The 13,140-nt window shown below is 42.3% G+C and overlaps 1 protein-coding gene across 1 annotated transcript; it reads right to left on the reverse strand.

Moving 5' to 3' along the window:
• Positions 1 to 1,057, reverse strand: LOC8071606 (xylanase inhibitor protein 1). The gene has a single exon (XM_002450597.2). The coding sequence runs from the start codon at positions 1,029 to 1,031 to the stop codon at positions 105 to 107; it is 927 nt and encodes a 308-aa protein (XP_002450642.1). The 5' UTR covers positions 1,032 to 1,057; the 3' UTR covers positions 1 to 104.

Consider the following 13,140-nt stretch of genomic DNA (forward strand, 5'->3'; position numbering starts at 1 on the left):
TTCTCGCAGCAACGCACAGCAAAATTTACCTAATTTTATTATTATAGTAGTACGCGCACATACATACTGCTAAAATAGTAGTAAACCAACAAGCTAATTAAGTATCACGCCCAGCCCTTGACGACGCCGCTGTATCCGGTCCTCTTGTCGGAGTACCTGTCCCAGACCACGACCCCTCCATAGTTGCGCGCCTTCTGCACCTCCGGCAGCAGGAGGTAGTAGAGGTACTTGAGGTACACCGCGACGGTGCCCTGCGCCCCATCCGGCACGCCGCTCTCCGCCGCGGCGAGGCCCAGGTGCACCTCCGTCGTGGGGTACCTCGCCGTCCACTTGTTCCACTCCTCCACGACGCCCCAGGTGCTGCCGTTCTTGAAGGAGCACTTGTCGTCGCCGTAGAACCTGACGTGGATGCGCTCGAACAGCCCCGTCTGCAGCGCCCGGTCGACGCGCTCGTCGGGGCACCCGCACCGCGGCGACGCCGTGAGCCGCACCCCTTTGCCTTTCCCCTTCCGCGCGAGGCGTCGCGCCAGCTCGTCGTAGTGGTCCGGCGCGCCGTTGTCGATGTAGAAGTCGATGCCGTCCACGGCGGCGTCGCCGAACGGGCGGTGCACGCCGCGGCGCCGCCCGCCGAGGTGCGCGTTCCACAGGTGGTCGGCGACGTCGGCCGCGGACTGGGAGGATGGGAGCGAGTAGCCGTGGCCGCCGCCGCCGATGGAGAGGAGCACGAGGATGCCCCTGGACTGGCAGTGCTTGATGTCGGCGCCGACGCCGCGCAGCGAGTGGCCCGACAGGTCGTCGCCGCGCCAGTAGCGGCCGTGGCCGAACACGCTGTAGAAGGCGATGATGACGGTGGTGTAGAGCCCCGTGTCGCAGGCCTCCCGCAGGGACCCCTCGTCCTTGTTCCGGCCCCAGAAGACGGTCACCTTGTTCGTCTGCTTCGCCCTGACCGGCGGGCCGGCGGCGGCGAGGCAGGAGACGAATGCGAGGGCGGCCAGGAGCGCCACATGGCGTGGACACCTTCGGGACGCCATGGCGCTTCTCTTTGCGAAGCTATGAATAATGATGGATCGGAGCTTGGTGTGATGTCTATATATTCATTGCACTTTGGTACTCCCTCCGTCACACAAATAAATGCATTTCTTTGACCAGTACGGTTCATGTTTGACTATTCATCTTATTTAAATTTTTTATGTAAATAATAAAATAAATATATTATTATAAAAATATATCTAACAATAGACTAAGTCATAAGAAAATAAATAATATTTATTGAATTTTTTTAAATAAGACAAACGATCAAACATGAATTATAGAAGTTAAAGAAATGTGTTTATTTATAGGATGGAGGAGTACTTTGGTAGAGAGCTTTTACGACTGCAGCAGGTAGGCAGTCGTTTGTTTTCTTCTTGTGTGCCTGCCGTGGCCGGAATGCATGCATGGAAAACAGGGTGCAGCGCGCGGTGCGCGGGGCCTTGATTTTTCAGTTTTCGTTCAAGCACGGGAAAAAGGGAAACTTTTATAACGTACGCAGTATCCACGGATGCATGGTACTCGTTCCCTGTTCCGTCCAGGAAAAAATAGTTGTGGGCCAGTTTCAATACGAGTTTTATGACATTAAATAAGCTGTGGTGGTTTGGAATAAATGAGAAGGGAGAAGATAAAAGTTTTATAAAATGAAATAAGTTTTATATGAAACTTATCTACACTGTTTTCAAGTCTTGCAAAAACTGGGAGATGAAATCCTCTACACTGGCCTCGGGACAAATCAATTTTTTCTTTAAATTTGATGAATTTTATTTATGTTTTATATCTCTAAATCCATGTTATTCTAAACGCTAAACGGTAAACAGTCGGTCACCCTTCGTTTAGCGTTTAAACTGTTTAGACGGTGTTTAAACGGATTAAAACGGTCTAAACGGTTTTACACAATATTACAAAAATGTGCATACTTTTTAATGAAAGTCAATCATTCTATCATTTATACATATTTATGCAACTAAAAACCATTTATTTTATTATGTAATATATGTTTATGCATGTTAGAAGAATTAAATATACATATTTATGCATGTAACAAATCAATTTTATATATTTATAAATACAATAAATTAAAGTATACAAATTGTTGATATAAAATTCAACTAGATTCACCTGGTGTTTGCCTAAACGGCCGTTTAAACAGCCGTTTATCACGTTTAATACCGTTTACAACCGTTCCGTGTAGGCCCTTTAGACCGTTTTCCCCGTTTTTTGACCGTTTAATTTCCCGTTTACCCTCTAAACAAAACAGTTTGCCACCGTTTACCGTTTAATGACCGTTTAATCGGCCGTTTAGGCGAACACTGCTCTAAATAAATTTACTCTCTATATATACACCATATATAATTATAATCTAAGTATACTTAGTCAACGTTGTAAGTGTTATTTTAATTAATTTAGTTCCATTGTGCACTCTTTCCGAGAATGATACTATTTTTTTTATATAGAGGGAGTATATATATGGTTAGAGATGAAAAAAGAAGTCCAACATTTAACGCAAAGTCTGATCTAATCGAATCCAATTACTTTAGAATCGAAATCCATCCACGACGATCGAACAAAGTCGCTCGTGTTCAGACTTCAAACATTTAACAAAATTAATTGAATTTTGTTGGAGATGGCTAATAAATGTATATTGGTTTGGCCATATAAAATAGCAAATTTCGCCGATATATCGAAATTTGTTTGAATGGACTCACTATAACAACAGTCTACTATATGTATTATGTATGCGGCAAAATCAACATATGTGTTCCACATTGAAAACCTAATTAAGCTAGACATTAGAGACCCGCCCTTAGTAGGTTCAAAGACGTCGAATGGACATTGGACTTTTTGAGTTGGTCTTCAATGAATTTTAGTTTGAACACCATCGGATAATCCCATGGAGATAGATGATATCCAAATCTAAATAGATCTTATTTAAGTAAAATATCCAATTGAATTTTGGATGATCCAAATTCAGTACCAGCTCTGTCTATACTTTTTTTTTTTGACAACAGCTCTGTCTATACTTGGTGGTACGTACGGAGTAGGTTGCTGTCCATCCTTATCTTATCCACATGTAGAGCTCGTCATCGTCATGGTCATCGTCATCCGACCCATTTCCATTGACGACCCGTTGACTTTATTTGAAGATGCATGACAGCTAGTTAGCGAGAACATTCCAGTGGCGTAAACCTGGAGACTAGTGTGTGTTTAGACCTGCACGTCACCTGACCTCTATACCGCATTACCGCTGCAGGATTTTGATCGAGACCGACAATAATAACAGTTGGGGACGCTTTTCTTGTACCTCACGCGTGTCGCCAGAGCTTCATGATCTTATATATTATGCCATTCGATACTTCGGTTCGGTACATGATGCAGCCTCCCACGCGGCACCGCCCGTCTCGTTGGACATTCCATACTTCGGTTCGGTACTTCGATTCTTATGAAAATTTAGTTCCTTAAAGAATAGATACTGGTTGGTTCTTCAAAAACCAATACTAAGGAAATTCAATTTTAGTATTTTTGGTTTGATTTCGGTATTTATGGAAAAATACCAAACTGATTGCATGAACATGTAATAGCAAGTTCAAAATCTAATTTTGACATAATTTAGAAATGGTTTTCATAGAGAATAATAGTGCTAAATACATCCACATACATGTCCACAAGATTATATGAGTAGAGTAGAACATACACAAAATATAATAGACTAAAATAATACTATTAATAATATAACTACACTCAAACTCAACACAATTTGATAAATTCGGTTCCCGAGGTAAAGTACCATCCTGAAAATAAGAAAGTGAATAATGTAGTGAAAATTTTGGTTTCGACACTTTTGGTTCAGTTCTCGGTATTTTTGTGCCCAGGGTGAGCTACTGTCGCCGGCTGTTGCTCATTCGTTTTTAAAAACACATGTACCAAAGTACCGTGGGCGACTTGGATCGCTCTAAATTGGTAAACATTACTAGAATTAATTCTCTTATAAGAGCATCTCCAAGAGCCTATGCAAGTCTCACTCTCTAAATCATTATTTTGAGAGTCATTTATATAAAATCGCTTTGTATATCTTTTTATTCTCCAACAATTTTTCTATATCTCGTGTGCACTATACAGAGCCCTTCGCGTCTTCTATTTTTGGATAGTGAAAATTACGGAATAAAAGATGTCTATATTTGAATAGCCATTTAGATAAGCTATTGGAGGACAATTTTTCGCTAAAATTTCTATTACTAACATTTAAGAAGGATTTAGAGAGGCTCTTAGAGATGCTGAGCAACATCTTCATAAGATCTCTCATGTTGCATCTCCTATAAATTGCTTTAAAAGTGTATCCTAAAATTAATTTAGAATACAAGAGAGTACAGTGTAGTAGATTAGCTAAAAGCTTATGTCCTATAACTTCTTTAATTAGGGAGAGGGATGAGGGTGTTGCTTCTTTTAGAATGAAGATCTCTATAAGTTAGTGTTTTGGACATGTTGCTAGTGGTATGCAAGTACATTTTTTTACTACCGACTTTTGTTACGAAAGTTTTTATTAAACATAGGCTAGCGCACCGTGCTTTTATCTAACTGTGTCATTTTTTAATTGTTTGAAAAATATTGCAGAGAAAGTAATTGTAGCTAATTTAAAAATAATTGATTGCTGATGTTAAAATGCCACTTATCTACGATGGGAAAAAGTAATAGTTAGTTAAGGGCTAGGGCGCAACTAGTGTCCACCCGGTGATCTGTGGGCCACTGGGCCGTCAGGCTACAGGTGCATGATTGCGCTGGCCGGCCGTGAGGATCATTTGACCACTGTGCCGTCAAGATATCGGATACAGTATCTCCTATATAAAGGGCTTGTTTAGTTCGTGAACTTTTTTTCGGAATTTCTATTACTTTATCATTTCTGTTTGTATTTTATAATTATTATCTAATTATAGACTAATTAAGTTTAAAAGATTCATGTTGCAAATTATAGGTAAACTGTGTAATTAGTTTTTATTTTTTGTTTATATTTAATGCTTCACGTATGTGTCTAAAGATTCGATGTGACGATAAATCTTGAAAATTTTTCGAAACTAAACGAGGCCAAAGTGATCAATGCAGAGCATTTGGCCAAGGCATTGTTTAGTTTCCTTCCGAAAAGTTTTCGGGCTACTATAATACTTTTTTTGAAAATTTAAAACTTTCATTGCAACCAAACAGGTTACACACAGGTTACAGAGATTGAGGTCATGTCACCCCAATTGAAGTTTTTTATCACGTTCATGATCTTACATGTAGGAGAATGAGCAAGAACCTGGCAAGAGAACAGGCCTGAATTTGATATGCTTGCACGCCTAGCTCTGTTTGCCAAAGCATCAGCTATCTTATTTTTTTGTCTATCAATCTTGATCACAGAGAAGCCTTTTGTTTTCTTGATGTCATGTATTTCTGCAATAATAGGACATAGCAACCAATGTCCAGGATGCTTGCGTGGCGATCCAACTTGCACGGCAGAAGCCACCACCTGATTATCAGTTAGCAAAGTTGTATTCCGAAGATCCAGAGCAGCAGCTAGCTTGACACCAAGAAGGAAGGCTTGAGCTTTAGCCTCCAAGGGTTCCAAAGCTTGTGTAATCACTACCTGAAAAAAAGACATGTAGGAAATACTTCTAACAGGTTTAGTGAGGATGAAGATTCCAATTCCCGTCTAAGTGCGTGTTCGATGTTGAGAATTGACTGTCACAAAAAATTTTTGGGCCATCATGAACCTGCAAGGGAGCATACTGAGAAAGATGTGCAGTAGACAAAGTTGTAGTAGGATCCATAATAGGCTAAGACGTAATAGCATCTTGAAATGCAATATTGTAAGCTCCATCAATGGCCTTTGCCTCATTCCAATAGGTGAAGTTATTAAACCTATGATCATTCCAAGCTTTCCATAGACACCACATAATTGAAAAAATTATACCTGTAGTAGCTTGAGATGGCCTTTGCTATAATATAGTAGCAATCTGAGAGTGAAGTCCATGACTTGCTTGGGGCAAGGCATCAACTCTAAGACCAATAGGTGAAGTGAACCATACCACCTGAATGGGAGCAATTCTCATCAATATTCGAAAAAATCCTGTGGGTCCTGCAAGCTATCCCAAGGGCGAGCCTAAGAAGTCTCCATGCAAATGTTTTGACGCGAGGCTGAATTATTTTATCTGCCCAAACTTGTTTAAGAATCTGTAACACCTGTATAGGAATGTTATATGGTGGGTCTCTCTTGCTGCCGCCTCAGTCGCTAGCATTTTGTAGGCGCTTTTTGTTGAGCATATGCCACTAGATACCGGCTTCCAACAACCTGTAAAGTATCTTGACCAAAGAGCACTATAATCTTATTTCTGTCCCATTTTTTAGTGTTTGGGAGCCAAAGATTGGAGACCTTATCTGGGATTTGATAATCAGATTGTTCAAGGTTTAAACGATCATGCATCTCTTTCCAAATGGAACACCAAGGTGGAGACCAAATAGAAGTATTGCCATTAACTAATTGGATAGTGACATTTTGCTCAAGGTGGTGTCTTGCTCAGGATAGAGGACCAGAACATAGATTTCGGAAAGTAGAAAGGAGTAGTTCAAAGAGAGAGATAAGGAAAGTAGTTAGATTTAATGATTTTGGCCACAGTTGAATTAGGGTGATAGACTAACCTCCATGCTTTATTAATGGGCATACCTTTGTTAACTAATTCTAAATTTTTGATCCCTAAACCACCTTCATTTTTTGGCTTGCAAATAGCATCCCATGATCTGTAGTGGATTGGCTTCCTTTGTTGTTCTTTATGTACCCCTTGCCACCAAAAGGTCTTTATGATTGTTGTGAGCTTGGCTAAAAATAGAAAACAATATATTAGCCATATAATAAATTGGAATTGAAGCAAAGACAAATTGTATCGAAGTTAAATGCCCAACATGGCTCAAAGAGTTTTCCTTGGTGAGAGTGAGCCTTGTTTTGAATTTTCGATAAATAGAATCATAAACTTTATTCTTGTTTGTATGGCTAACAAGCAAAGGATGTCCTAGGTGCATAGTTTCATGGTTGAAATCAGCAACAGGAAACACTAGTACAACTGTACAGGCGGTTCGCAACCCCATTTCTACAGGTGGTTTGACGAACCGCCTGCGCTGGTGGCATGTGGAAATAATTTTTTCCATAGGCAGGTAACTGAGAACCCCCTATAGAAATGCATTTCTATAGGCGGTTCACATAACTAAGCCGCCTATAGAAATGTATTTCTCTACAGGCGGTTCACATAACCAAACCGCCTGTGCTAAGATTTTCAAATTTTCCGCCAGTTTCCAATTTTTTCCACCAGACTCTATTTTTAATATATATATTAATATATACATACAACATAAATATGTATATATATATATACATAATATTGAAACTACAAAAGCCTAGTCGATCATGTCAACCAATGCAACATGCAATTCATTTATATATACCATTACTTTATACATAAATTTACATTAATTACAAACATGACACATCAAGTTTTTTCTGTTTACATACATGAGAGGTTTCACATCTGAAACCTCTGCTCTAATAACACGATCGAGTTAGCTTTAGCCTACTAATATCTCTTAGTGCTCTGTACTCAGGTGAAAGCCCTAGTTTGGTTTTGGATAATTGATGAAACCCTAGTACTAACCTCTATACTAAGTGTGTGTAGACTTAATGAGGTTGGTACATGCCAAGTGATGGAGCAAGTGATGATCATGGTGATGATGGTGATGACCACAAGATGATCAAGTGCTCAACTTGGAAAAGAAGAAAGAGAAAAACAAAACCCTATGGAGATCAAGGCAAAGGTATTGCTTAGGGTTTTGGTTTTGGTGATCAAGACACCATAGAGGGTGTGATCACATTTAGGATAGATAGCCGTACTATAAAGAGGGGAATTCTTTGGCTAAGCGGTTATCAAGTGCCACTAGGTGTCATTGTTCATGTGCATGCATTTAGAACCTAGTGAGCTAACTTAACTCCTTCAAAGAAAATGATTGTGAAAATGCTAACACACGTGCACTTGTTGGTACACACGTTGTGGTGTTGGCACACTTTGAGAAGGAGGTGGAGTTTGAAGAGTAGAGAGAGGATGGGTTCGGCGCTTTTCGAGAAAATGAAGTGCATATTTTCTATTGCGCCTATGGGAAATTTGGAGTAGTCACGGGAGTGTTTCTCGCTGAGAAAACACTCACCAGACGCTGGCTTCTGGAGCACCGGACGCTGCGTCTGAGCGTCCGGTGCAGACAGTGCCTGGCCCAGCTAAGGTAAGGCACCGGACGACAGGCACCGGACACAGGCCTGTGCGTCCGGTGGTCCGTGTCCGGTGTGAGGAGGTTTTGCAAACCTCTCTGCGCATGAGTCCGGTGAGGACCGGACGCTCAGTGTGCGTCCGGTGGCTCGCGTCCGGTGACTCTGCGAGTTTGCGGAGCTCTCTGCGCATGGGTCCGGTGTGCACCGGACGCGTCCGGTGCTAACTTGCTCAGCGTCCGGTGCACTGCAGGTGACCGTTAGACTCTGACACGAGAAGTTCAAAAGGCGACACGTGGCTGACGTTGGAGCACCGGACGCAGGTGTTGAGCGTCCGGTGCCCCTTTAAGAGCGTCCGGTGACCCCGTATTTCGCCCAGTGAAAGAGCCAACGGCTCTATTTGTTTGAGGGGCTATAAATACGTGTTTGGCCGGCTTGGGGCTTACACTCTTGGCATTCTAATATACTTGACATCCTTGTGAGCCTAAGCAAACACCTCTCACTCATCTCCTTCATAGATTATACATCTTTGTGAGATTGGGAGTGATTCCAAGTGCATTTGCTTGAGTGATTGCATCTAGTGGCACTTGGGGATCATTTTAGCTACGGTTTTCTTGTTACTCTTGGTGGTTGCTGCCACCTAGACGGCTTGGAGCAGCGGAGGAGGATTGGCATGAGTTGGCGATTGTTCGTGGCCATCTCCCGGTGATTGTGAGGGGTCTTGTACCTTCCCCGGTGGAGAGCCGAAAGGTAACTCTAGTGGATTGCTCGTGTCATTGAGTTACCTCACTTGTGGGTAGGTTCTTGTGGTGTCCTAGTGAGGACGAGGTTCGTGCTACACCTCTTAGCCACCGAACCACGAAGTGTTGGTCGACACAACGGGGACGTAGCGTGCCGGCAAGCACGTGAACCTCGGGAGAAAAATTGTGTGTCTCCATTGTGATTGTTCATTGGATTTCTCCCAGTGATTGGACTTCATATTATTGATTGGTTCATCCCCTCTACGCGGCAGTATAAAGTTCAAACCATCTCTTTTACATTCCCACAAACTAGAGTAGCTTACTTACTTGTATAGAAACTTTAGGTAGCTTTCTAGTGTAAGTAGTGACATAGCTCTTGTGTGCCTAGTGATTATATCAACTAGAATTATTGGATAGGTGGCTTGCAAACACCCCATTAGAGCTAGAGCAAAAAGCTTTGCTTTGTTATTTACTAACCTCTTGCTCTAGTGAGTTTGTAGAATTTTTAAATAGGCTATTCACCCCCCCCTCTAGCTATATTTGGACCTTTCATCAGGCTTTGCTAGGATGCTGGTCCAATCGTGATATTTTTCTTCGGTGGGAATGACTTCTCTCAAGAGGAAAGTGTAGAGGTCCTCAACTATATTGTGTAGAACAGCTTGATTCACGCTCTTTGCCTTTTCTAACTCATGTTGCTGCGGAGGAAGTTAGAAACATCATATATTTATAGTTCATAACACATGCTTAGCAACCAAAAATGACACAACTATATAAACGACTATTAGAGCATTACCTTAAAAGGGTTAGTCACATATCTTTCAGTCTCTCTTATGAACTCGCAGACGTAGAATCCATAGTGGACCGATCTGACTGGTTACTTGTGGCACTATATGACAAAAAAGTGGATATTTATTAGTTGCAACATTGTCCTATACGTATTGTATGTATAACTTGTTAAATTTTGGTACGTACCGGCCATTTATAAAATAATCTCAATGGCTACCCCGGTTCTGATGACTCGCACCTTCCACCTTTAATCTTATAATACCTATAGGCCCTGTAGTATCGAATACACATTCCTCAAGTTATTCTGAAACTCTTATAAAAGTATGCATGCATATTTAATTTACTCAGCTTACCATTCTAAGTGGGTAATGAATTTTGCATAACTTGAAGGATCGTAGTTTGTGGAGTCTAAGACTAGCACACGTCCTAGCCTAGGATTAATGAGGAGGCAGATCCAGTGGTCCCTGAGAGAATCGAATTTATGATGCAAGTGCCCATTGAAATTACTAATACGATGATGCATACAAACTGACACTTATCCAAAGTTGTATGGGGTCACAACACATTCTCGGTCTTAAAACTTGAGCAGTGCCAAGGCTATGTAGAGGTCATATAGACATTCATAATTTTTTCACTTTTCATCTATTACCTTCGCACACTCAGCAGGATCCAAACCATGTAAGGAGTCATGACCATCTCCAATTCTGAATGTGTGCTACTCCTTGCATATCTTCATCAGGCTCAGATACACAACCCTTTTACTAGCATTTCTATCCGAATTCGGATCGTACCGCATCTCTTGTTGTTCAAAATTCATTCTGCAAGACGCACTTGTATGTTAGATGTTGAAAATTGATGCAACTCATGAATAATAATACAAGATAGTATGAGTGACACTTACAATGCAAACACGGTTACCAGCTGCATGTCTAGTCTCTGGAGGTTCATCATTAGCCACATGTCCTCGAAGGTAACGATGGTCGTTGCACGGTCACTGTTGAATGCTTTTGGTGGTATATTCACATTGATCGTATCGATGCCAACAAAAGCTGCTCTCATATACCAGTCATGCATCCCTTTTATATCAGCTGGGACCTTTCTGAGTTTGTCCCAACTGAGTAGAGGCCTACACGGCTCGTATTTAGTAGAGACGAATTTGTAATCATCTTTTGTTGGTGGCCTAATATTTATAGTAGGTGTTTTAGACCTTTTTGCCTCCTTCTTATGCTCTGCCAAGTCAACGAGTTTTGACGTGCAGCTCCTTGCAATTCCTGACAAAAACAGGGTCATATTAGCAGTCTTCTTCTTTAGCTCGTATGGGGAAACCAATTTGGGCACCAAAAATTTGAATTTTTTTGGTGGTGGTGGTGTCGTCTCGTCATCTTTGGGTGGTGGTGGTGGTGGTGGTGTCTTATCATCATTTTCGGGTGGTGGTGGTGTGGAAGATTGTGGTGGTGCTGATGGCGGTGAAGCTTGGGGTTTAGGTGATGATGGTGGAGTGGGTTTAGGTGATGGTGGTTGAGGCATGATTCGTGAGGATGGTGGATGCAAGATCGGAGAGGGTGGTGGACTGGGATGAGATGTGGGATGGGACGACTCCTAAGTCTGTGGCACTTCTCGGGGTGATGGTTGTGGTAGCTTAGACAACAGGACGTCCCGTCGAGGCCAAAGAATGAAATTCTTGATAGTTTATCCTAGTTTCTCAATACCCTCAGACTGAGAATGTCTAGCATGTCGTCCTCGTATCCTTGGACAACTGCCAGCACTTCCACCCTACATTAGTCCTCAGGAATCTCCCTACCATGGAATTGGTGCCCCAGGATCGCAAGTCCTATGGCTACTTCCCTTGTACAGTTATTGTTAAAACCGTACCTTATGACTAGGGAGCAAGAAACAGGACTATCAATCTCATCAACTGGATAGCGGACCTTGTCTCTGGTATACGAAACACTGCTTGGTATGATCAGAGCTTGTTCTGTTGTTGTCGGGGCGATGACTAGCTGCATCTGAGGAGGCTGACCACTCAATTGGCTAGAATTCGCAGTATGCATCAACTCAGGTGGAGGATCAGAGAGGATTTTAGACATCACCTCTTCGACTTCTCTCTTAGCCTCCTCTTTAAAATAATTAGACATTTCTTCCTTGTAGCGATCGTGTTTCCTATACATTCCTTCCCACTCCGGTCTGAATCCTTCTTTCCATCCTTCTTTAGATGAGATGCCTCGTACACGACCAAGATGCTCTGGGTTACCCAGAGCAACAGTAAGGACATCCCTCTCCCTTTGAGGCTTAAATTTGCCCGCTTGTTGCTTAGCTGCCACTGAAAAATATTCTTCGTAGCCTCTTCGACCATTGGGTCAGCAAATGATAAGCCAGACTTGGCTTTCTTTGCTGGTACCCGAGCACAAACCCACCACGAGCCCCTGCGACCAAGTTGGCCAGGGAGCGATGACGAACCCTTATCCCTCTACGCTTCATCCTCTTGCTCCCATTGGGGAAGCTTGCGCTGGTAACCACATGTGCCTAGGTGATGGTGGTACTTATTCCTTTTTGCGAGCTCAGACTTGGCTTCGCTCAAAGCTTTGAACTCCTCGGCACTCCTCTGCTCTAGAAACATTGCCCACTGACTAGCCAAGATTCTATATCTCTTTGTCAGGTCCAACCCTTTCTTTGCCCACTTTTCAACCCGGACATGTAATTCCTGAACATGATCGGCCACTGCTTCAATGTATACTCCTTTACGAGGTTTTCTGAACCCTGAGGTAAAACAAACCTTGTAAGCAGCTTATCCAACATTCTTGTGATTTCATTTTGGTCAACTTTTGCCTACTCCCTGACTGTGATGTCAAGATGGTCCCTAACTAAGAATTCGAGTGCATTACGCCACTTAGGTAAGGACTCTGGAGGAGCTAGGGGCTGTCCTGTCGCGTTACGCCATTAACACAGGCGTTACGCCACTTAGGTTACACCACTTAGGATTTACACAAGTGGTTCAATTACATTAACCGTCTGTTTTATGCCATTAACATAGGCGGTTGTTATCTCTTGCCGTACTGTTTTTACAACACAGGCGCATGATAACTAAAACTGCATGTGGAAAGCTTTTGCCACTGCCGGCTTTGAGCACTTGTGTACTAGTGAAAAACACTCTTGATCTGAGCTCTAATAGTGTGACTTACCTTTTTGCTAAAAAGAATAGATGATTTGGACCAGTTCGGAGTTTGACCTAACATCGCACAAAAGTTGTGAAGGATACCATTTATTTCCTGCATTTCCTACAAATCAGCTTTACCACAAAGGATGAGGTCG

Source organism: Sorghum bicolor, chromosome 5 (genome assembly GCF_000003195.3).
Source record: "Sorghum bicolor cultivar BTx623 chromosome 5, Sorghum_bicolor_NCBIv3, whole genome shotgun sequence".
NCBI lineage: Eukaryota > Viridiplantae > Streptophyta > Magnoliopsida > Poales > Poaceae > Sorghum > Sorghum bicolor.

Coding starts and splice junctions, on each gene's coding strand:
- LOC8071606 (XM_002450597.2), bottom strand. CDS start 1,031: ATGGCGTCCCGAAGGTGTCCACGCCATGTGGCGCTCCTGGCCGCCCTC.